At 43.7% G+C, this 26,326-nt stretch overlaps 1 protein-coding gene across 1 annotated transcript; it reads left to right on the forward strand.

Annotated features, from left to right (window-relative positions):
- The first annotated feature begins 4,556 nt into the window (after positions 1-4,556).
- Positions 4,557-26,326, forward strand: btbd8 (BTB domain containing 8). The gene is made up of 7 exons (XM_037674362.1): positions 4,557-4,770; positions 5,487-5,548; positions 6,104-6,644; positions 11,426-11,513; positions 20,802-20,920; positions 21,007-22,842; positions 25,829-26,326. The coding sequence occupies exons 1-7, from the start codon at positions 4,587-4,589 to the stop codon at positions 26,323-26,325; spliced, it is 3,327 nt and encodes a 1,108-aa protein (XP_037530290.1). The 5' UTR covers positions 4,557-4,586; the 3' UTR covers position 26,326.

The raw sequence follows: 26,326 nt of genomic DNA on the forward strand, positions 1-26,326 counted from the left end.
GAAGGCCCTCAGGGCCAGATTTGACCTGAGGCTTAGTTCACTACAGTATCAGCATCATGGATAGTCAGTAGCACATATCAATAACCAAGTAACCAAGTGGCATTACAGTTTTTTTTCCCACAGTGATTATTCTGGTTATCAGATATTCATGAGTCTAACAGCCTCAGGTAAAACCTGTTCCTCAGTCTAGTGGTTCTACACTTAATGCTCCTCAACCTCCTTCCTCAGGGGAGTGGGGCAAAAAGTGTGTGTGCTGGGTGAGTGGGGTCTTTCATGATGCAGGTGGCCCTCTTCCTGCATCTAGAGGTGTAGATGTCTGTGATGGTGGGGAGACTGACCGACAGACGTCTGTGCAGCTTTCACCACTCTCTGCAAAGCTTTTCTTTTTGCAGCTGTGCAGTCTCCATGCCACACTTTGATCTTGGAGCACAGGATGCTCTCCACTGCACACCTGTAGAAGGAGGTGAGGACTGAGCTTCCCAGACCAGCTCGTCTCAGCCGTCTGAGGAAGTAGAGTCTCTGATGAGCTTTCTTGATCAGGCTGGTGGTGTTGTTGCCCCAGCTGAGGTTGTCATTCATGTGCACACCCAAGTACTTGTAGCTGGAGACCACTTCCTTCACAATCCTCCTATGTTCGGGGTGGGTGGGGGGTAGGTGTGTTTGTTCCTTCTGAAATCCACAACCATCTCTTTTGTTGTATTCACATTGATGTGAAGGTTGTTCTTCTTGCACCAGCTCTCCAGGTGTTCCACCACCTGCCTGTAGTTGGACTCTTTATTTGTGATGCATCCCACCACCGCTGTATTGTCTGCAAACTTTACAATATGACAGCGTGGCTGGGTAGGTGTGCAGTCATATGTGACCAGAGTGAACAGGAGGGGGTTCAACACACAGCCCTGAGGGGAGCCAGTGCTGAGTGTTATGGTGGAGGAGAAGTTGTGGATCATCACAGACTGCGGTCTGTTGGTTAAGAAATCCATGAACCAGTTGCAAATGGAGGTGCTTAGTCCTAGTATGAGTAGTTTGTGAACCAGGGTCTGGGAAATGAGGGTGTTTAAGGCAGATATGAAGTCCACAAACACCATAAGGATGTAGGAGTCCTTCTGCTCCAGGTGGGTGAGAGCAGTGTGGACCACAGAGGAGATGGCGTCCTCTGTTGATTGATTCTCGCGGTATGTGTACTGGTGAGGGTCCTCGCTGATGTTGCTGGTTGTTTTAATGTGGGTCACGACCAGTCTTTCAATGCATTTAGCGACTATTGGGGTGAGGGCTACTGGCCGGTAATCATTCAGACCAGTCACTGTAGAGCTCTTTGGGGCTGGGATGATGGTGGCAATCTTCAGGCAAGTGGGAACAGTTGCCAGGGTGATTAAGGAGTTAAAGTGTCGACCAGCACCTCGCAGAGCTGATCAGCACAGTCTCAACACCCTTCCCGGGATGTTGTCGGGGCCATTTGTTTTGTGAGGATTAATCTTCCTGAAGGTACTCCTTACTTCTGCTGAGGTCACACTGAGGAACTTCTCTTATGATGGTGGTGAGTCTGGTGCTGGGTGGTCTGTTTGGGTCTTCAAAGCGTGCATAGAACCTGTTAAGAGCATCAGGCAGTGAGGGGTCCCGAGAGCATTGTGCACCTCTGCTTTTATAGTCTGTGATGCACTTCATGCCCCTCCACACGCTCCGTGGGTCCTGTAAGGAGAATTTTCCCTGAATTTTCTGTGCATATGTGGCTTTGGCCTTCTTAATTCCAGCAGCCAGCACTTTCCTTGCCCTCCCCAGTTCCTGTGACCGGCCAGACCTGAAGACAGCATCCCTGGCTTTCAGGAGAGTATGGACCTCTGCTTTCAGTCAGGTTTTTCTGGTTCAGGTAACACATCACAGTCCTGGTGGTGCTGGCATCTTCAACACACTTACTAATGTATCCGAGGACAGCAGATGTGTAATTCTCCAGATCCAGCTCTCCCTCATTTACAACAGCCTCCCTGAAGATCTGTCAGTCTGTGTGTATAAAGCAGTCCTGCAGTACAGAGTCACTGTCACTGGGCCACACAGTGATGGTTTTCTGTGTGGATCTGGAACGTCTCAGCAGGGGATGGTAGACGGGGAGCCAGAAAGATGGATTCTATACTTGTTTAATTGTTTTACGTTTTATATAAAAATCAAACTGAAAATGCAAAAAGAAGTTATGTTAAGTATCCAGATGCATGCTCAATAATCCAGGTAGAACAATCTAAAAAAGTTTAATCTGGTCCTCTGGACATTCAAAAAAAACAAAACAAAACAATAAAAAAAATGTAGAAACGTTTCGTCTTTCATCCAAAAAACTTCCTCAGTCTGAGGTGCTGTATATTCAGCTCAGTCTTATAAATAGCACCTTCTCAGAGTGGATCAACCAGTTTTGCTGCTGACAACCAAAACCAGCTGCTCACATGATCAAGAAGGACCATCAGCCTAACGATGGATCATTAGCACCCTGATGGCTGTTTACTATTCACAGAGGGCTGAGTGATACTAGCAATAGCAACTCAGGAGCCAGGCAGAAGGAGAAATCCCACACAAGACAGGCTCTAGAGCAATGTGGATATCCTAACTGGGCCTTCCTGAAAGCAGAGAAGAAACCTAAACAGGACTCCAGTCAGCCATCAGGTGAAAAGGAGAAACCCAGACCCAGACCAGTGGTCATTCCGTATGTTGAGGGAGTATCAGAGAAACTGAGATGTTTATTTTCTAAACACAACGTCCCAGTGGCTTTTAAACCCCAAAATACATTACGTCAAAGACTGGTTCATCCCAAAGATCCAGTCCCCTGGCACAAACAGAGTAATATTGTGTATGCTGTTCAGTGTCAGGAGGGCTGTGATCAGTCTTACATCAGGGAAACTAAACAGGCACTGGCCAAAAGGATGGCCCAGCACAGAAGAGCAACAATATCAGGCCAGGACTCTGCGGTCTACACTCATCTCCAGGCCAGCGGTCACTCTTTCAGGATGAAGATGTTCACATCCTGGATAGAGAGGAACGATGGTTTGAGAGAGGAGTAAAGGAGGCCATCTTTGTGAAAAGAAATCGTCCATCATTAAACAGGGGTGGAGGCCTCCAGGTTCAACTGTCCCCCTCTTACAATGCTGTTATTGCCAGTATCACTCAACACTCTGTGAATAGTAAACAGCCATCAGTGTGCTAATGATCCATTGTTAGGCTGATGGTCCTTCTTGATCATGTGAGCAGCTGGTTTTGGTTGTCAGCAGCAAACTGGTTGATCCACTCTGAGAAGGTGCTATTTATAAGACTGAGCTGAATACAGCACCTCAGACTGAGGAAGTCTTTTGGATGAAAGACGAAACGTTTCTACATTTTTTTTTTTTTTTTTAAATGTCCAGAGTACCAGATTTAAATTTTTTTAGAGAAGTTATGTTAAGGTTTTGTTTTTGGCGTTTCTTTAAGATTTGCATATCATCAGTCTTTAAGATTTCAACCTTTGTGTTATCCATGTTCTGTTAACAGCTACAGGACAGGTTTAAAAACCAGTATTATGAAGGTTGAGCTTGTGAGACAGCCTTCAGCAGAAGGTGTCTCTTCTGCACAGGTTAAAGTACATAACCCCAGTAAGCTGTGTGCTGAATGGCCACATGGATTAATTAGGCTGAGGGACACAGTGGGTATGTTTACATGGACATAAGTAACCGGATCAAATGGCCGGTCGGAATAAAAGTGTGTCATGTAAACACTCCGTTCGGGTTATTTTTTGTGTATTCGGCGCGATCCGTTATAATTTCTGATCAGAACGAAACGGGTGGTTTACGCCGATCCGAAACCTGATCGGTGCGCATGTAAACGCTTGATCTGTTCGTTTTTATCTGATGGTGAAAAACTGACCTGACTGCGCATGTGCGACTTTGCCATTTCCGCCTGGCTAACGCTAATAATATTAGCATGTCAGGGAAGTAAAACTGGTCGGTGAGCGACACAACATTTCTACTAGAAACTTTTAAAGAGCTCAAAATGATTTCTATTACCTGTAGCTCAGTCAGGGAGTGCAATAACGTCTCCACCATCATTAAAACCTGTCGCGGGTCCATTTTGGGTGCTCAGGTTTGTTTACGTTCACCCGGAAGTAGAACTTCTTCTTCGGTGTTTTTTTAAAGGAGAGTTTACCACTCTGCGCATGTCAGTACTGCTGTTCAGAACAAAGCCCGCTGCATGCAAACGCTCATCATGAACAGATTGTGCCCATGTAAACAATACATTTGAATTATTCAAACAGAACACATTTCAATCCGGTCAAAGAATTCTGCGCATGTAAACATAGCTAGTGGTGTCTGCCAGCAGCCTTCACTAATCTGGGTCTGCTGTTGAAAAGTGTGCGTTGTTCACACAAAAGTAGAAGTAGGTCCTTCCTGTCCTTCAGCCCTGTTTTTACAACAAGGTGAGGAAACATGAACGTGCCCGTCGGCTGATGACGTCACAGATTGTGCTCAAGGGAGCTCTGGTGGATTCTGCAACACAGACAGGGGGGAGGGATGGAAATAAGGGAGGAGGGGAGGGTATTTGTTGCCATGGTGAAAGGTTCTTGAAGCAGCTGCCGATTCATGTATGCCATAGCTCACCCCTTCCATTCTCCTGCCTCTCTCTGTTACTGCCAGCCATTCAGGCAAGAGGTTCGTATGCTACACGGGCGGCTCTGGACCTTCCTGCTTCAGACCTTTTATGCCATTCGCCACACACAGGGATGGGAGACACTATCAACCAAACACAGAGAGAGGATACTTGCAGGTAAAGCTAGTTATTTTAATCTCGGAGTGCTTTGCTCCCACACACAGTATTCATGTGTCATGTTGATGTATGTACATGTATTTTTTTGATTTTCTTGAGAACCCGGCCTGATACTGAAGCAATGTGTCTGCATTGAGATAACAGAAACTGATGACCCATTTACATGTCTCGAGCTTTAATGCGAGGTTCTGCCTGTGTGTCTGAAGCTCTGCGGTTAATGTGTGCACGCTGACATGGCAAATGCACCAGATGTGTCATGCTTGTTTCTAATGGGATGAAGCTCGAACTGCTGCTGCTGTAGTTCTGATTGTGAAAGATGCTTTCACAAATACAAATGATATTCTGCCAGTGTTGACCTAATGATGTGAAATGCGCGTCATGAATCATTTGCTTCACTGGTATCAGTGTGCATCAATTACATTACAATCCATGCCATGCCAATGTGTTTAGATTACAGATCTAGATTGCTAACATAACGATGATTGTGTTTCACTCTTTAGAAACCATGCTTTCTTTCTGAGAGTGCTTACAAGGTGTAGATGACTAATCCATTTATTGCTTTAATGTTTATTTTGTTGTGATTGAGGGGTGAATATTGTAAATAAGGGCCTTTGTGAACAAAAAGAGTGGCTCAGATTGGGATATTTTAATTTTGCAGGTCAAGGACTGATCAGTTCATCGCTGATACATATTTGCTTTTTTTCTTATTCTCACAGAGGCTATTGACAAAGGAGACAATCGAAGACTTTGTAAAAAACCATTATTCTCTAGCTCACAGGTAATAATTGTTTTTATTTAAAGACATGCTGTTTAAGAACCAAAACAAAGAAACATGTATTTTATTCTGTAACAATAGCTGATGATACAAAGCAACAGCTGTCAGTTTTAGCTTCATGTACATTATAATTACTGCCTGTGGCGTTTAAATGTCATATGTTAAAAATGCCCCACCCGTACACAAAACTAGTAAATATTAAAATGAGCAGCAGAGGTTCTCCAAACAGATGTGCTCTGACTTAATTTGTAGCTAAAGTATCAGACATGAAATACTAAATACACTGCATGCTGTCAGAAGATTAGCTTGTACTTTTTGTTCTGTCTAAAAGTAAAAAATATTATGGAAAGTTTTAAAATAAATGAAAAAGAACAGAAGGTAGGTTTAGTTGTGGAGCACTGATCCAAAGAACCTCAGCAGATGTCCGAGATGACAGCCTCGTCTCTCATGGTCTGGTAAATTGATCTAATATTATCCATTTCCTGGGCTGTTTCTTTGTTGACTAACCCAGCACTGTAATGCAGTTACATGACTCTTGTGCTTATTTTTATCCTGCAGTCAAAGGCTGTAAAATGCTCCACATCTCTGCCTGAGAGTCCTGTGCACAGGAACCACAGGGTGTCTCAAAACAGAAGTTCTTCCTCTCACTTTGCTACGTCAGCCATGAAATCTGATGCTCTGGGTGCAGTTAATAAACCAGGAGATGGTCAAGCATCCAAAGCAAAGAATGTGAAGAAATCAGGAGATAAGAGTGTAGCAACAAAAGCAAAGACCTCATCAGCTGCCACACCAATTGTTAATGGAACAGGATCTGCGAGGGCCAAACGAGATGTAACCAGCACCAACGGCCCCAGAGGTTCTCATGGAGCGAAAGAGCAGGAAACAAAGCTAAACCCTGGTGCAAGACCTAAAATCTGTCCCCCAAGCCGTATAACCACTAGGCAAGCAGCGGCGACAAAGACTCAGATGACCTCAGCAGGAAAGGGTGGCAAGTCCGCTAGCACCAACCAAACGCAGCTCAGCGCTTCAGCCTCGTCAGACAGCACCTCGCCGGACAACAGAGACAGCAGTCTTCACAATGATACTCAGTCCTTTCCAGGTTTACTTTCTTTATTGACTTCTTTATGTTTTCTCAGTGTAGCTGACACTGACTACCATGTAATGCATCACAGCAGCCAAACTGAAGTGTCAACAGCACCTTAAGAGCTAAGCCTGTGTCTCAAAAAAGAAAGGAAGCACAGCTTAATTAGTATAACCAATGATGTGCTATGACTAAGAGGGATTTTTGGAAGATAAAAGCCTTTTTATGTACAAGTGTTGCTTTGTAAGGCAACAGAACATGCAGTTGTCTTTAGCAGCTTGTTTATGTCTGTCTAATCGTAAAAACACCAGAGGTTGAAGTCTTACACAGATGGGGCAATGGTGTGTCAGAGTACTGAGCCTTTACAGTGATACAAATGTTCAACTGAATTCAGTTCAGTTTATTTATTTAGCACCAAGTCAGAACAGAAGTTGTTCCAGGGCACTACAAAAACATCAACATACATTATAAAAACCATTCTGTAAAAATTCTCTATCTAAGGAAGCCAGCAGATTGTGTTGAAGCTTCACTTCATCACAGTCTCCCATCCTGAGCAAGCACAAAGAGACAGTGGAAAGGAAAAACTCCTTTTAACAGGAAGAAACCTCCAGCAGAACCAGGCTCAGGACATCTGCTTTGACCGGCTGGGGTTTGAGAAGACAGGAAGGAGGAACAGACACAGAATGACATACATTATTAACAGGCTAATGCTACAGTTATTAAAGTAGGCTTATATTATAATATCCATCCATCCATTATCTTTACCCGCTTATTCCATTTTGGGTCACGGGGGTCGCTGGTGCCCATGTCCAGCAATCACTGTGCGAGGGGCGGGGTACACCCTGGACGGGTCGCAAGTCCCGTCACAGGGCCACATAGAGACAAATGACACAAACAACCATTCACTCTCTCACTCACACCTAGGGACAATTTAGAGTTACCAGTCAGCCTAACATGCATGTTTTTGGTCTGTGGGAGGAAATCGGAGTACCCGGAGAAAATCCACGCATGCACGGAGAGAACATACAAACTCCACCCAGAAAGGCCCCTGGACCGGGGTTTGAACCAAGGACCTGCTCGCTGAGAGGCAGCAGCTCTACCAGTTGCGCCACCGTGCTGCCCTATATTATAATATATATTTCTGTAAAAGCTATTGCTAAACTATAAACAGGCTGTCCTTAAACAGGCTAATGCTACCATTAAAAAGGCTAACCACAAAATAAATATTGAGGATTATTGAGCATGCATCAGGACACAAAATAAATAGCCTAATGCTACAATATAAACCGACTTATGCTAGAACATAAGCATGCTAATGCTACAGATAAAACAAGCTAATGACACAATATAAACATAATTCAGTTTATACCTTTAACAAGACCTTTCTGAACTCCTCACAACATTCTTCCTTCTTCAGCTTCCATAATTTGTTGTTCTTCTCTGATTTTACTCTTGTGCTGTTCTTCACAACAACAGTCATTCTACACACAACCATCCGATGTTGTCTGGCCACGCTCTCCCCTGCCACAGCCTTACAGTCCAGTGTTTCCTCTACCACTACACAAGTAGGGTGCCCCGCCCCGTCAACAGAACCGAGCGCCCCACCTACTGAACCGAACTGCGCGCGCCTCCGCCCGTCAGCACTGACATAGTGCTAAGCTAGCTGCATGCAATACAGTACTCCCTTGCTACTTCGCAGTTTGTTTATTGCGGACAAGCTCTATCGCAGTTTTTCAAATAAGATTGGACATGACACACAGTTGGCTCATTGATAGATGAGCCGCACGATCGGCATGGAATTTTTATTTAAAATAAATAATTTTAAATTATTTAGCACCCGCTGCACATTTGTGCAGCCCAGAGCTGCCGAAAAAGCTTCCTCCTGCACCGTTCTGCAGCTCACACTGCAGGATAAACTTCCTGCTGCAGCTGATCAGCTGTTCACTGTGCAGCGGAGAAATGGGTGTGGCCAAGAGCGCTTGCAAGTAGCAAAGAGCAGAGGAGGCAGGGGGCTGAAATCATGACATTCTGTGCTCTTTTAGAGAGTTTAGAAACATTGTTTAGAAAATTTAGAGTTTAGAAACATTGTTTAGAATATTGCATATAAATAGTAAAATAAACTACTACTACTACTTGTACTACTAATCCTATTTCGTGGTTTTTCACTTATCGCAGGTCTTCAAGGTACGGATCCCCTGAGATAAACGAGGGACTACTGTACAGGCATGCAAGCTAAAATGTTAAAGGCAGCACTCACCTGCCTCTTCCTTCACACTAAACCCTCATGCTGCCCCCCCCCCCCCCCAAACCAACACACACACATACACCCTGCTCAAAAACTGTCAGTACAAACAATGTGCAGCTCAGCTGGCTCTGTCACACCCCCACTCCGCGTTCTTGTACAAACATTGCCCAGCTCAGACGTGTGTCTCACCGCCATGGTAAGTTATCTAGGGGAAACACTGCAGTCCCCAATCTCCCTCGGGTTTCTTCTTCTACACCAGGGGTGTCAAACTCACTTACAATAGGGAGCAAAAATTAAAACATTTTTCAAACTAAGGGCCAATTTCAGAAACTACATTAACTTAAATCAGATACTCAACATCTTTTCTTGGTCACAGGTTCCTCAGTAAGAGTTTGATTGGTCTCATTTGATGTTCTCTGTTGTGCTTTTGACATCATAGATTACTGAAAAAAATTCAAGCGATAGAAGTATTTTATGTTTCACATATCATCTTGGGGGCCAGACAAGATGTCAACGAGGGCCACATTTGGCCTAGAGTTTGACACGTGTTCTACACAGAATGTAGTCAACCTGCGTACTCCTTCCTCCACTCTTATAGGTCACTCTATGTCCCTTCCTCTTTTGGAATTAAGTGTTGACTACAGCATTTCCATTCTCTTAGCAAAATCCACCACCATCTGTCCTTCCTGGTTTTTTTTTGTCTTCGACACCAAGCCTACCCATCACTTCCTCATCCCCTCTGTTTCCTTCACCAACATGTCCATTCAGATCTTCTCTGATCACCACTCTCTTCTCCTTGGAGATACTCTCTATCACTTCATCCAGATCCTTCCAGAATTTATCTTTCTCCTCCACATCACATCCAACCTGTGGAGCATAACCACTGACAACATTTAGCATCAGACCTTCTACTTCTACCTTCAGACACATTTTTTTCATTTTCATTTACCCTTTATTTATCCAGGTAGTCTCATTGAGTCACGAGAACTCATTTTCAAGAGAGACTTGTTTTAGGGAGCAGATGATGGGGGCTAAGGGCCTTGCTCAGGGGCCCAGAGTGGGGCAAATGAGGGTGGAGGGAGGTGTGGGTGTTTCACCTTTTCCACCCACATTTTGATGTTGACGGTACCGGGAGGTGAACCTGCGACTTTCCCATCACAAGCCCATCTTCTAACCTCTGCGCCACCACTCACATCACCCTATCTGACACTATTTTCACCTCTACTATATTATTTGCCAACTCCTCCTTCAGGACCGCCCATACTCCATTTCTCTTTCTATCCACACCATGGTAAAACAGTCTAAACCCTGCTCCAATGCTGTGAGCCTTGCTGCCCTTCCACTTGGTCTCTTGGACACATAAAACATCTACCTTTCTTCTCTGCATCATGTCAGCCAGCTCTCTACCTTTGCCTGTCATTGTCCCCACATTTAGAGTTGCAACCCTCAGTCCTACATTCTAGATTTTCCTCTTGTCCCTTTATCTCCTGCATCAGACCTTCTACTTCTACCTTCAGGCACATCACTTTGACACTCTTTTAACCTCTTCTACATTCTTTGCTAACTAAATATCTTGCTCAGAGACTCCATGACATGTGGGAATGACTGGGGATCGAGCCTGGGACTTTCAGGTCCCAGGTCGGCTGCCCTGCCTCTACCCCATCTTGGTCCCCAATACAAACTACTGCTACAATATCAACAGGCTAATGCTACAGTTATTAGAACGGGTTTATGTTATAATATAAACAGCCTAATGCTCCAACATAAACATGCTAATGCTACCATTAAAAAGGCTACAAAAGTACAAAATTAGGCTAATGCTACAATATAAACAGGCTTAATCTACAATATAAACATGATAATGCTACTGTACATGTAAAACAGGCTAATGCTACAATATTACAGGAAATCAAACAAGCAGTTAAAAAGAAGAAGGAAAACAACACATTTCTTCTAAATAAAGCTGAGGGAAAAAACATGTCAGTATTTTATAAATAAATAAATGTAAAATTATACTTTATTGCATCATTGGCGCATCTGACAGAAAAAAATATTAAAACTTAAAAACAAAAATTAACTCCATTATTAAAAAATTGACTCCATTATAAAGCCAGCAAATATTACACATCTTTTTTCATTCAACCTTTATTTATACAAGTTAGTCGATCCCATTGAGCCTCGAAGACTCATTTACAAGAGAGACCTGAAATTTTAATTGGACTTAAAGTTTGTCTTTTTTATCGAACCCAAAGAGTATTAATGTACTGGTATTAATGTACTGGTTGTTGTTTTATTTTATACGAATCACATTTTTATTTTCTTTAGAATAAAGTGATTCTGTATTTTTTCCTTAGTTACATGTAAAAAAAAGTTATTTTATATAACTTATTTGATATTTTTATACTTTTGTTTTATTTTTTGCATGTTTTACAAGGCACAAATGTTTGCTGTTCGATTAAATAGTTTTGTGTTGTAACTTTTGATCAAGTAGAGCAGCTAAATGAAAACTTGAGCTTGCAGTAACTTTTTATGTGATTTGTGTTGTGTGTTTTAGGCCCACAACCCAAACTTCAGGCCAAGGCAGTGAAGAAATCTCCTCTGACAAAACCTCCTCAGAAATCAGAGCCAACAAAGACCAGCAGGTGAGATTTACTTTTACTAAAATATTCGAACCAGTCTGAGGTCAACATGAAGACTTTTTCCTCAGCCCAACCACAAGTTGACTCGATGTGTCTGTAGGACGTGCACGTCTGATTAGAAAATTCAAGAGTCGGCTGATTCCACAGTGGGTTTTTTTTTTAGATGCAAACTTTTAAAATGTTTGTTTTTACATTTCAGTGAAGAAGCACTTTTTTCAAACAACACAACTGTATAGATGCACTGGATTTGATTAGTACAAACAGAAACTTTCTCTTGTCCCAGCCAAAAAATAAAATGCTATGTGTTGTCATCATTGTATGTTCCCATACAAAGACGAAATTGTCTCTCTGCATTTAACCCTTCGCACCTGGGATACACCCAGGTGGAGCATTGGGCAGCTATGTAAGCTGCCCAGGGATCATTTCGGGATTGGGTGTCCTGCTCAGAGACACCACGAGATGTGTAATGACTGGGGATCGAACCCAGGACCTTTGGGTCCCGAGTCGGCTGCCCTGCCCCTACACCATCTCGGCCCCAATAAAAAAACTTGTGATCCGTTCAAGATCATTTGTATCGCGTACACTTTTTATCACCCAAGCTCCAAGGTCAAAGTCATAGATCAAGGTCAAGTATTATACAAGGTTTTTCCTTGTCCAAGCCATTGCTGTAGATTGCTGCATTGTTGTATAATAGTTTGTCGTTGGGTGTTCCTCCCCATAAAGTTTTTAAGTCTTATAATTTAGTGTCTATGTAATTTTGGCTAACAGTGCTGTGGAAGTCTCAACACTTGGTGTCCTCAAAGCTGCAGGGACCCCGAGTTATGGGTTCTACCATACATCTGCTGAACTAAAGAAATACAGTAAAATAAAAGGGAAGAACAGCTGAATCCATGTATTTTTGATGTTTTTGTTGTATATTAAATTCTCTGAGAGGTCCCTGCAGTTTTACTTTGACTAACAGGAACTAAGGAAATGATGCATAAAACTGTTTTTCCATCCGTCATTTTTACTCGCTTCTTCCTTTTTGGTTCACGGGAGGTCATTGGTGTCCATGTCCAGCAGTCACTGTGCGAGAGGCGGGGGATACCCTGGACAGCATCACAGGGACACATAGAGACAAACGAGACAAACAACTATTCACTCTCTCACTCACACCTAGGGACAATTTAGAGTTATTAATCAGACTAACATGCATGTTTTTGGTCTGTGAGAGGAAACTGGAGTACCCGGAGGAAACCCACGCATGCACAGAGAGAACATGCAAACTCCACCCTGAAAGCCCCCCGGCTAGGATTTCATCCAGCGACCTTCTCGCTGAGAGCTTTACCAACTGCACCACCGTGCCGCCCAAGATTGTTTTTGGTTTTCTAAATGTTTGTAAAATGGGACATGCGATATATTGTTACTTGTGTGTATTTTTACTTCATTTTGTTGTTAGGAGGACAAAGGCTACCATTTTGTGTTCTGACAAGCTTCTTGTCCTTAAGAGAAGCTAAAACAAATATCTGTTTCACAGTTAGCATCATCTGAACTCTCTTTCCATGAAAGACATTAATGTTTAATTTGTCTCTCAAAGAACAGTGAGAACTTTGTCAATAGTCACTGAAAACCCAGATATTAGTTGAAATCCACAGAAAAACATTCTTGATAAAACATGTGGTCATGATAAGCAGGTCCACATTCTTTCAATTCTAAGGTTTAACAGTATTATCTACAACCTTAGATGAACAACAGCATCACCAAAATGCAACTTTAAACTACTTTAAGTCCTTTAACTGCTGCTTCTACACTTTCAGCTCTCCAAAGATTCAGCTGCAGTATTTCACCTTGAACACCTTGAGTCAATGCAGCTTTCAGTATTTTTCTTCTTCATCCAATCTGTTGTAGATTTGCTGCTGTGTTTGAGATCATTGTGTTGATAAATGACCCGTCCTGCTGGAAATGGGGTCCAGGACTTCAGGCTACAAAACGAGCCAGAATCATCAACCCTCCACCACTGTGCTTGACTCTTGTTTTGGTGTTGGAGCAAATTCTTGTTTTTCACCAAACTTTGTTTTTGTGCTTTATAACTAATAATCCGCACTTTCATCTTGTCCCTTTTAAAGATCATTGTTCCAGAAATGTTGTTGTTTGTTTGATGCAACACAACAAATCCTTCTTGTGCAGTCTTTTTTTATTGCACTTGCCATGAAGAAAGTGCAATTTGTTGTCGTCATTTTTGTCATCAATGACACAATTTGACATCGCTCATGTGAAATGCACACAGATGTAGCTAGGGTCAGTGATTTAAGCCTCCGGAGAGCAGATGAGGAGTCAGTGTCTTGCTCATGGACAACACGACACAGGGGTACAGTGTGGAATTAAACCTGTGACTTTCTGGACCCAAGATGTTCGCCCCATCATGTTTAACATGTTCCAGCATGTAAAGTCTGAGAAGGAACTTTTGAGGTTTTTGCATTTTTTCGGAGCTTTGCACAGTCTGACCTTGGGTTAAATTTATTGGGATCGACTACCAGTGGTTTGTAAATGACCTTAAGACCAGTTGAATGAGCAACAACAGTTGTTTCTCTACGATCCTCACTAACGTCTTCTCTCCTTGGATGTGTTAACGCAGCTGGATGCTTCAGATCAGCAAAGTGCCCGCTTTAACAGAGGAGCCTGCACTGATTATAATGGCTGTAAGTAGAGTTAAGTGTCTGCGATGAAGCTAAATTGATGTGGGCTGGGGGCGTTGGATATTAGTTTCTAAATGGATGAAAGGAAAACCATTCTACTTTTCAGCTCCAGCCTTAAGTAGCAGCAGATTTACTTTTTTCACATTGATTTTAGACTTTTTTAGTTTTGTCAAATGTCATGTATTCCCCTATTTTAAGACTCATACAAGTATTTAATATATCTCAATCTTCAGAGTTCAAAGAGGAGTACTTAGTTTTATCATGCTTCAGAAGCTTGTCCTCAGTAAAATGGAATTGAAAACAAATGTTGCCACCTGGTGGTGGTGAATGTTTCTCAATCATTCTCACGACTGAAATCCACTTTTTTTCTATTCGTATTTCAGACCGTAACTCACTCATATTTCAATTATTCCTGAATCAAAACGTTCAGCTTATTCAGGACTTTCCATCTTGTTAAGACTTTTGGTATTTGTGCAATTTGTACTTTTTGAAATATTTAGCCTTTTCAGCCATGCTTTTCTCATAGAAAAAAATTTTTTCCTTCAGCTGATTTCAGCTTCTTGCAGCTTCTTTCTGACCATTTCTGCTGGGTTTTTTAGCTATTTTCTGCAAAAGTTCAGCTTTTTTTGGCCGTGGCTAAGTGGTTAGATCAGTGGTCCTCCAATGCAAGAGTTTGGGGTTCTATTCCACCAGCAGTCACATGCTGAAGTGTCCCTGGGCAAGACACTGAACAGGTGAAGCATTCACCCTTTCCTCCACCCTCATTTGGCCCACTCTGAGCCCTTGAGCAAGACTCTTAACCTGCACCATCTGTTCCACTGTGTGCTCTAAACAGCAGCTCTCTGCTCCACACAGAGGGCTGTGGTAGCTCGGTGGTTTGTGGTTGTGTCAGGATCAGGAAGGGCATTTGGTGTAAAAACAATTACAAGTCTTGGTGTGAAAAAGGTTTGTAGGCTCAGTCATCCAGGTAGATAATAATATAACCATTAAATCATTTCATCTGGACCAGTTTCTTTAAGGGAGACACGTTTCGTCTTCCATCCAGAAGACTTCATCTGTCTGTGGCCTGCCAACAAGATCTGTCCCATAAGTAGCCTTCATTGCTGTGTAGAGCCAACCTTCGGTTGGAATCTCAGAAGCAGGCTTTTAACACATGCAAAATGACCCATCCATCCATCCATCCATCCATTATCTTTACCCGTTTATTCCATTTTGGGTCACGGGGGTCGCTGGTGCCCATGTCCAGCAATCACTGTGCGAGGGGCGGGGTACACCCTGGACGGGTCGCAAGTCCATCACAGGGCCACATAGAGACAAACGAGACAAACAACCATTCACTTTCTCACTCACACCTAGAGACAATTTAGAGTTACCAATCAGCCTAACATGCATGTTTTTGGACTGTGGGAGGAAACCGGAGTACCCGGAGAAAACCCACGCATGCACGGAGAGAACATGCAAACTCCACCCAGAAGGCCCCTGGACCGGGGTTTGAACCAAGGACCTGCTCGCTGAGAGGCAGCAGCTCTACCAGTTGTGCCACCGTGCTGCCCTGCAAAATGACCCATCTGTCCAAAACAATCAATCATCATGATTAACAATCAAATGTTTTAGGCCAGATGGCCGACTTGCTACTCTCAGAAACAGCCTGAGGACACCAAGGCCAAAATGGTTCAGAAAAAGGTTTGTAGGCTCAATCATCCAGGTAGATAACCAAAAAGGTTAATCATTTCATCTGGACGTGTGAGTTAGTTCATTGTGGAGACCCCTGAAGAATGAAGCAGCCGAAAGAAGTCTTTTCGCCTATTTCAGTTAATTAACTATTTATTTTCTGTTCAGCTTTTTCGGCACATTTCTGCTTTTATTTTCCTGCCATCAAATGCCAGCTGCTCAAATTACCGGTATGCTCGCATTAACAGTTTAGCGGTGAAACCTTTTTCATCATCTTAATTTCAGCTTCTTCAGGAGTTTTTAGCAAAAAGCATCCACTGCACTTTCACAGAAAATTACATTTGACTAGTTCGGAATTAAGTTGAAGTTCAAGTAGGTTTTATTATCATTCGCATCACATGTGCTACATGAGGTGGAACGAAATTATGTACACAGGGTCCCAGTTACATCCAACAATAGCAAAAATATAAATAGTAAAAAAAGAAACCATAAACTAAGAAATACACTAAACACTAATAGTACAAAAACGATACGCCAAACAACAGCAGCATGAACATGAGTCTTGAGTAGATCAGAGAGTCAAGAGTCAGAGACTCTTTATTGTCATTCGCACCTCATGTGGTACATGTGGTGGAGCGAAATTATGTACACAGGGTCCCAGTTACATCCAACAATAAAATGTATAAGAAAAACAGTAATAACATCTAAGATATGAACTAAGAAAAACATCAACTAAATGTACACTAAGCACTCATAACATAAAAACATTGAACATCAGCACAAACATGAACATTAGTCTGTGTGAGCTGATGTGCACGCATGAACACATCAACATTGAAACAGATCAGCAGCAACATGATGTGGTTTTTCACAGTGATTATTCTAGTTAGAGATTCATGAGTCTAACAGCCTCAGGGTAGAAGCTGTTCCTCAGTCTAGTGGTTCTACACTTAATGCTCCTCAACCTCCTTCCTGAGGGGAGTGGGGCAAAAAGTGTGTGTGCTGGGTGAGTGAGGTCCTTCATGATGCAGGTAGCCCTCTTCCTGCATCTAGAGGCGTAGATGTCTGCGATGGTGGGGAGGCTGACTCCGACAGTCTTCTGTGCAGCCTTCATCACTCTGCAAAGCTTTTCTTTCTGCAGCTGTGCAGCCTCCATGCCACACGTTGATGCTGGAGCACAGGATGCTCTCCACTGCACACCTGTAGAAGGAGGTGAGGACTGAGCTTCCCAGACCAGCTTGTCTCAGCCACCTGAGGAAGTAGAGTCTCTGATGAGCTTTCTTGATCAGGCTGGTGGTGGTGTTGCTCCAGCTGAGGTTGTCATTCATGTGTACACCCAAGTAATTGCAGCTGGAGACCACTTCCACCGCAGATCCTCTTATGTTGAGGGGGGTGTAAATGTTTTTGTTCCTTCTGAAGTCCACAATCATCTCCTTTGTCTTCTTCACATTGATGTGAAGGTTATTCTCTTTGCACCAGCTCTCCAGGTGTTCCACTTCTTGCCTGTAGCTGGACTCATCATTGTTTGTGATGCATCCCACCACCGCTGTATCATCTGGAAACTTTACAATGTGACAGCCTGGATGGGTAGCTGCACAATCATACGTGAGCAGAGTAAACAGGAGGGGCCTCAACACATGTCCCTGAGGAGAGCCAGTGCTGAGAGTTATGGTGGAGTAGGAGAAGTTGTGGATCCTCACTAACTGTGGTCTGCTTGTTAAGAAGTCTAGTACCCAGTTGCAAATGGAGGGGTTTAGTCCTAGTGTGGATAGTTTGTCCATCAGGGTTTGGGGGATCATGGTGTTGAAGGCGGATGTGAAGTCCATAAAGAGCATACGGACGTAAGAGTTTTTCTGCTCCTGGTGGTTGAGCGCAGTCTGAACCACAGAGGAGATGGCATCCTCTGTTGATCGGTTCTCACGGTATGCATACTGATGAGAGTCCTCGTTGATGTTGATGGTTGTTTTGATGTGAGTCATGACCAGTTTTTCGAAGCATTTAGCAACTATCGGGGTGAGGGCCACTGGCCGATAGTCATTCAGACCAGTAACTGTAGAGCTTTTTGGGACTGGGATGATGGTGGCAGTCTTCAGGCAGGTGGGAACTGTCTCCAAGGTAAGTGAGGTATTAAAGATGTCTGCCAGCACCTCTCAGAGTTGATCAGCACATTCCTTCAACACTTTTCCGGGGATGTTGTCTGGGCCAGTTGCTTTGTGCGGATTAATCCTCCTGAAAGTACTCCTTACTTCGGCTGAGGTCACGCTGAGATGCTCTTCATCCGGTGGGGAGGTAAGTCTGGTGCTGGGTGGTCTGTTCGGGTCTTCAAAGCGTGCATAGAACTTGTTGAGGGCATCAAGCAGAGATGAGTCTTTGGGGCATTGTTCACTCCTTCCTTTATAATCTGTTATGCACTTATTACCCCTCCACATGCTCCGAGGGTCTTGTGAGTACGATGAGTACGGATGAACACAGTAGCATGAAATAATCAGCAGCACATGTCACCAATCAACGTGGCATTATAGTGATTTTTTTTTCTCCCCACTGTGATAATTCTGGTTAGAGATTCATGAGTCTAACAGCCTCAGGGTAGAAGCTGTTCCTCAGTTTTATTGGTTCTACACTTAATGCTCCACAACCTCCTGCCTGAGGGGAGTGGGGTAAAAAGTGTGTGTGCTGGATGAGTGGGGTCCTTCATGATGCATGTGGCTCTTTTCTTGCATCTGGAGATGTAAATGTCTATGATTGTGGGGAGGCTGACTGCAGCCTTCACCACTCTCTGCAGAACTCCACAGAGGAGATGGTGTCTTCTGTTGATCGATTCTTGCGGTATGCATCCTGGTGAGGGTCCTGGCTGATGTCGATGGTAGCTTTGATGTTGGCCATGACCAGTCTTTCGAAGCATTTACTGACTTATCGGGGTGAGGGCTACTGGCCGGTAGTCATTTAGACCTTTCTCTGAAGAGCTCTTAGGAAATGGGATGATGGTGGTGGTCTTCAGGCAGGTGGGAACTGTTGCCAGGGTGAGGGAGGAGTTAAAATGTCGGCTAGCACCTCGCAGAGCTGATCAGCACAGTCTTTCAGCACCTTCCCGGGAATGTTGTCTGGGCCATTTGCTTCGTGAGGATTAATCCTCCTGAAAGTGCTCCTTACTTTTGCTGAGGTCATGCTGAGGAACTTCTCTTCCAATGATGAGCTGAGTCTGGTGCTGGGTGGTCTATTTGGGTCTTCAAAGTTGGCATAGAACCTGATGAGAGCATCAGGCAGTGATGGGTCCCCATTGTGTACCACCACTTTTATTGTCTGTGATGCACTTAATGCCCCTCCACATGCTTCGTGGGTCTTTTGAGGAGAAATATCCTTGGATCTTCTATGCATACATTGCTTTGGCCCTCTTTATACCAGCAGCCAGCTCTTTCCTTGCCCTCCCCATTTCCTGTGAGTCACCAGACCTGAAGGCAGTATCCTTGGCTTTCAGTAGGGTACGAACCTCTGCATTCAGCCAGGGTTTCTGGTTAGGGTAGCACTTCACAGTCCTGGTGGTGGTGGCATCATCAACACACTTGCTGATGTATCCGAAGACAGCAGATGTGTATTCTTCCAGATCCTGTTCTCCCTTATTTACAGCGGCCTCCCTGAAGACCTGTCAGTCTGCACATGCAAAACAGTACTGCAATAGAGTCACTGTCGCTGGGTCACACAATGTTGATTTTCTGTGTTGGTCTGGAACGTCTTGCAGGGGGAGGTAGACAGGGTCCAGAAAGATGGAGATGTGATCAGAGGCCGAGTAGGGGGCAGGTTACAGCTTTGCATGCGTCTTGTATGTCGGTGTGAACACGGTCTAGTGTGTTATTTCATCGTGTTGGTATGGTCACATGCTGATAATGTCATGGCACAGTGACTTTCAGGTTTACGTGATTAAAATCACCAGCCACCACGTAAAAAGCCTCCAGGTGTTTGTTTTGCTGTGAGTTGATGTTATCATGTAGCTCTCGTAGGGCGTCTTTAGCGTTAGCATCCTGGGCTATGTTGTTGTTGTTGTTAAGCACTTTGATAACAGGTTCTGTTTTAAATGTGCTCTATAAATAAAGTTGACTTGACTTGACTATATAAACAACAATGATAAACACCGCCGTAAACTCCCGAGGTAAAGAATGTGGTCGACATTTCAGTCAGTTGTTCTAAAGCGTCGGAGCAGGGGCTGTTTATCAGAACGCAGTTTGTGGACCAACCTTTGTTTACGTAGACACATACACTCTGCCTCCATGTGTCTTGCTCGTTAGCTTGCTGTAACAGTCCACCCAAAAAAAAAAGTCTATCATCCAGCTGGAACGCTGAGTCAGCATGTTATTATTAAGCCATGTCTCTGTGAGATAGAGTACAGCTCATTTCCTCATCTCCTCCAGCTTGTTTTTAAAGGAGTGAACATTGGACAGGAAGAGAGATGGAGTTGGTAGTCTGTTAGCCTTAGTCTTCAGTCTCCCTAGTACACCACACGGCTTCTCCTCTTTTTCCCCAGGCAGAACGCCTCCTCTTCCCATTAGAGCACTGCTGCCTCCACCCTGATGTCCGCAGAAGCTGCAGTCTGCCGAGCATAGTTTTCAAATTGTTGTCGATAGCTGCTGCATCCAGAGTTAAACACTCTCTTCTGCTCATAAGTTTGGTTTGGCTATAATTCATATGCTTAAGGTGAGCAGAGTCAGACACAGAGTCGTTTCCAAAACTAACAAAAACTGGGTTTTTACTGGGAGCCAATCAAACTGCAGCCTGGCTGGGTGTGGCCATCTTGGCATAGGTACTGTATATAACATATGCATCTTGGCATAATTAACTTTCTCTTCAGCTGTTTTCAAATTTACAAGATTTAAAAAAAACATTTTTCTACATATGGTATTGTGGCAAAATCATTAGTAGTTACTTTGTTGCTCTGTGATTTTGCTTGTTTCAGCAGTCTTACCCATAAGTCGAGTATGAGAGACCCCACTAAAGCCAAAGCTGGTCCTCCAGAGAAGCCAGCTGGAGTGATGAGACCAGACACCAAGGGAAGAGGAACATCTGACCATCATGGTGAGCTCTTCAGTCTTAATAAATGTGCTGTCTGCTTATGAACTATAGCAAATAATGTTTTGTTTTTCAATTTTTCTTTGATTTAGTCTCAAAGCTGGGAGCTTCTATGAAAAAGCCAGCTTCTCCCAGGAAAGAAGACAAAAAGGATGTTCCGAAATCCTCAGGAACAGATAAAACTGTCAGTGATACTTCTAAAAAGATCACAAAGCCTGCTTCTGCAAATGGAGTCACAGCTAAGCCTAAACCAGCTAAAGTCTCTTTGACGCCCTTTAAGCTACCTTTAGTAGAAGCTGCCAAGTCTGGTAAAAAGCCAAAGAGTGGTTGTGAATTAGCCACAGAGAAAGCACCACCAAAACCCACCAAAACTTCTACTGCTGCTTCATCCATAGTACCAGAAAGAAAAAAACTGAACTGTAAAAAAGCAGAATATAAAACTGATCTTGGTCCAGTTGAAGGTTCTGATCATGTGGAGCAAAAAGACAGGACACAACCAACAAAGCAAGGAGTAGAGACACCTCATCCTCTGGAAAACAGCCCCCAGCAGATTCTCCACAAGTCTGAACCAGATTCAGGAATCAACGCTAGTCCTGAAGATGAGGGCAGCGTCACACCAACAGCTGACAACATCCACCACGTTACGTTTTCTGATGACTCATTCAAGCAGACAAACGAGACTAAAGTGAAACCGTTTCAAAGTGGTGGGATCAGTGGAGGACAAGCTGTCAACGTTAGCTCCCCAAAGGAACACCCAGTAAGCAACCCTTGTAGCACGAGGAGCACCGGCACTCCCCTGGAGGACTCCTGGAGCGGAGTCAACCACCAGGTCAGCCCGCAGTCTGAGACTGGCAGCACACACACCACGTCTTCAGACGACATCAAGCCCCGCTCCGAGGATTACGACGCTGGAGGCTCTCAGGATGACGACTGCTCCAACGATAGGGGCGTGTCCAAGTGCGGCACCATGCTCTGCCACGACTTCCTGGGTCACAGCAGCAGCGATACCAGTACCCCAGAGGAGTTGAAGATGTATGAATGTGGGGCTGGCTTGAGAGTGGAGGTGCGGCTTCGTAGCAAAGAGGCAGAAACCACAAGCGAGGAGGAAGGAGGACGATGGCGTCCTCCATCTTGGTTGCAAAGAGAGGATGTTCCAATAAAGGAGTACAAAGAAGATGAGGTCCCTGCAACTAGAAAGTCCATTCCTGACCGCCAGCCTTTGTCTTCTGAGGAGGAGGAAGTTGATGACAATGAAGAGGAGACAGAAGACGAGAGGTCTGAAGTTGAAGTGATTCCAGGTGAGGCTTCGCTGCAACCAGCCGAGCCGTCGCCGCACTTTCAGGGGATCATCAATCTAGCATTTGACGACGGCGCAGACCAGGAGGATGAGCAGCCCGACTACCAGCCGTCCAACTTCCGTCGGTCCGTGTTGCTCTCGGTCGACGAGTGTGAGGAGCTGGTCTCAGAAGAAGGCGGTGCCCAAACGCCGCCTCCTCAACATCCAGACGGAGCTGTAACTCCCTGTGTTTTCGAGTGCGACTCTCCTACACCTCTGTTCAGTTCCAGTGACAAACAGGACCACCTGCCCCGCCCTCTCCAAGCCACCAATCCAAAGTACGATACTCTGAAGGAGGAACTCAAAAAACAGTCTGTGTTCCTCACGGAGATCCTTGATCCAGCGCAGGAGAGTAATTGTATCCAGGCAGACGAGGTGAACTCAGACACCAGAGACCAGCCTCCCCTGGAGCGCCCGAGCCACCTGGAGCGCCCGAGCCACCTGGATCTGCGGCACGCTGAACAGTACAATGGAGCAATGACCAAAGCTCATCCTGAACCCTCAGAAAGCAAGAAAGTTGATTTGCACCTTGACCTAAATGAGCCTCAGCTGACAGGGGGCTCTCCTGTACCCGCTACACAGTCTCCGCCAGGTAATGTATGATCCATAGCCCCCACCTAGACCCCAGATCCAAACCTACCCTTGTACCCCAAAATCTGATCTCACAAAATTCATTCTGTTTGGACAAGCTTTGTCCAACATAAACTTTATTCATCTTTCAAAGAAAAGGAAGTAGCTAGGTAAAAATTAGAAAAGCAAGTTCAGACTCGATCACAAAAGCTCATTATTGTTTCACAACTAGAATCTTGCTTCCATTTCAGCCATTCATTAAGTTATTGTTGAGATTCACCACATTAATCTGTTTTTAAAGCTCGGTTCATTCTAACAATCAGCCACACCTGTCTGACATTAAGCCTGCAACAAACAAATCACTAAAGTCAGAACAAACAGTAGGTTTCAAGATGGAACAAGTTGGATTTGTTGAATAAATAAATACTGCATGGGTTGTAAATATACCAAAGCACTTTTCTGTACATAGAAATACATTTTATTTATTTGTCATTTGTCTTTATACAGTGAAGGAGTCTGTGGCCTTCACAAGCCATAAGTCATGTTGAACCTCACGGTGCTCCAGACATTTTAACATCAACTTATTGAAAACAACAAAACAATTGGTGCTATATTTACTTGCACATTTATTTGCACTTTTTGTTTTTTCATGCCAGTTATTATCAGCTAACTATTTGCACAGGTCACAAACGGCACACAGCTGCTGTGTAATAACAGAACAGCCTAAACTCGTCCTCAGCCATGTTTTATTTCTCGTTGCCATCTCGGCGCTTCAGTTAGCTGCTGATCTGGCAGCACGGAGGTGGACTGGTCATGAGCTTCAGTGTCACTGCAGGTCTCTTTCAGTTTCCCCCCAACAGAAAAACCCCCCACTTCTGTTCTGCAGAACGCACGTTCTGAAGGTTTTGTCCAAACAAAACAAGCGGTACGTCGATGTCCTCGTCGCTGAGGGATTAGAACAGTGAATGTTTGTAGTTTTCTAGAGGAGTGTTTTTCTGGACTGGAACTGGAGCAGGGACTGCAAGTAAACCTTTAGGTGCATGATTTTCTAATGGGCAGGAGTTACTCTGTGGAGGAGAACAGAGGGAGGTTTTTATTTTTTGCTTGTCCAAGACAAATGAGTGGAGGATCTGGTGCAGTGGAGGAGCCAGGGAGTGGCCAATGGGGGCCTTGGCCACCATAAATTAATATTAACGCTCAGTCAACACAGTCATTTAAGGAAAATACTTTTAAGCGATATAAAAACTGTAAAGTATAGTTTTTTTCAAATGATAGAGGTGGTTGGTTTACATGTGGTTATCAACAAATAGACTTCTTATGTCTAGATGCAGCCACGCACAGAAATGGACATCGGCACTTTGTTTATTTTTGAAGTTATCCAGTTTACAAGGTTAACAACATATCTACATATATAGCAGCAGCCATTTTTGGATTTGGATGTGGCAACCTAATTTCTGATGGTGACCTTTCTTACACAGCCACAAATCAAAATGGAGGTCAGTACTACTTGTTATGCTCACAACATGCACAGACTAAGACTATTTCCACTTCCCCCTTTTGGCTTCATGACTGGAGGATCTGCAGTACATTCTGATAAATCTACTGAAATATAATCCGTACGTAGCAGAATGAACATATGCAAACATGTAGGAACTCCTACCTGCAGGGAGACACTAGCAACAGATGACCAACATTCACCACTTCATACTGGAATTTTTTTTAAGAACTAGTTGCCATGGTTTGTTGCCAGGCTAATTACACTTGGCTTATCGTTCTTTATAGTATTAGTATTTTGAGCTAAAACGTTCTTCATCATACCGTAAAACAAACCGTTCTAGACCTGTTGATTTATAGTGTAAACTACACTGGTACTGATTTATTATTTTAGTACTAATGTTTTTGTTTTCAGTCATCGCCGTCACCTTCAAAGAATATTTTAAATTATTTGTTAGTTTTGAAATGTAAAAGTAGTACCATTATAACTTCTGTCATTTTTATTTTAAAAAGTTCACACATCTAGAATATTTGTACAAAAACAACAAGTTGCTTAAAAAGTGTTGAATCTGAATTTCATTATTTCTACTCAACAATGTACCTGCTCCTGAGTCATCGTTTTATTTGTTTTATTCTTTTGCATGGCGCACATGCATGCAGTTATCATGCTTAGTTTGTAATTCATCCATGTCATCCTTTGTTTTTCGTTTTTTCATTTCCGTTTGTCATACCCAGTAGAGTTGTGTAGAACTGATGCATTCATGAGTTTAAAGAAAAGCCTTTTATTGTTTCTGAGTTTTGTTCAGTAGCTTTTGTCTCCTGTAACATCAGCAGCCTCTAACGTATGTGACGTCTGTCTGGGATTGCTGCCATAGCTTCTGCCATGTCTCTTTTCACTGCCATATTTGCACCAATAATGCTGCACCATTACAGTTCCTACAAAGCAAATGTGTGATTTATTGTTTTCAGCATCAGATAGATATTAGCTAACATCAGTTGCTAGTTTATAAATGTTTAAAAAATTAGAAGACATCAAAAGAGAACTTGGCTGTTAACCATGTTTTGTGCTAAGTATTCTCAGTATTGCTTGCTAATGCATTTTTGTGACCGTATTCAAGTCTGTTGTGTAGAACTGCACGTAGGTTTTACAACATATCGAAGCTCACCGGTGCTGGCAGTGCATGACTTCTTTTACTTTAACAAGTGGATAAAGAGATGCATCCAGAAAGGCGTTCCTTTGTATTTATTACCTTTAAAGCAACAGTTTACCCTTTAGCATGCACATTTAGCCAAAGTGACTGATTTTGGTGCTGCCTGTTAACTGTAGCCGTCATATATGTTCTTCCTCACTGGTCCCACATGACATCACTATTGGATAAATTTGAAAGGGCACAGCTGCATTAAGGGTAAACGGAGTTCTCAGTTTCCTTTTGTTGTTTGTAGTCATCTGAACTGAAGGAGCTGTGGACGAGTGCTTCTGTTTGTCATTTAGCAGTATTGTTAATTGTTTTTAGGCGACAATGATTGTGTCAGATTGGATCAAACCAGCAATCCTGAGCGCCGGCCATCTAAAGTCCTCTCTCCCATTTACGAGACGGACATCGGAGAAGCATTTGAGTGCTGCTCAGACAAGGACAGCAGTGGTAAGCAACAGGCGGATGAAGACAAACTGAAAGACCAGGACAGAAACAGTGAGTTTGTGAAGCGAGACTGGAGTCTGCTGCGGCAGCTTCTCTCAGATCACAAGTCCAACCTGGGCGTCATAAACCCTGTGCCCGAGGAGCTCAACCTGGCCCAGTACCTCATCAAGCAGACCCTGTCTTTGTCTCGTGACTACCTGGACTCGCAGGCCTTTCTGTCACCAGAGGGAGAGACGTTTAAACGATGGGCCGAGCTGATCTCCCCCATGGATGACTCCTCTACCAGCATCACAGTAACCAGCTTTTCTCCAGAAGATGCTGCATCTCCACAGGGAGAGTGGACCATAGTGGAGCTGGAAACACATCACTGAC

The sequence above is a fragment of the Nematolebias whitei genome, chromosome 3 (assembly GCF_014905685.2).
Source record: "Nematolebias whitei isolate Nwh7 chromosome 3, NemWhi1, whole genome shotgun sequence".
NCBI classification, from domain to species: domain Eukaryota; kingdom Metazoa; phylum Chordata; class Actinopteri; order Cyprinodontiformes; family Rivulidae; genus Nematolebias; species Nematolebias whitei.

What these genes read in the sequence shown, in the direction of transcription:
- btbd8 (XM_037674362.1), top strand. Translation starts at nt 4,587, where the DNA reads ATGTATGCCATAGCTCACCCCTTCCATTCTCCTGCCTCTCTCTGTTAC. An exon ending in TGATACTCAGTCCTTTCCAG is followed by an intron (nt 6,645 to 11,425) that starts GTTTACTTTCTT and finishes TGTGTGTTTTAG; the next exon opens with GCCCACAACCCAAACTTCAG. An exon ending in GAGCCAACAAAGACCAGCAG is followed by an intron (nt 11,514 to 20,801) that starts GTGAGATTTACT and finishes TGCTTGTTTCAG; the next exon opens with CAGTCTTACCCATAAGTCGA.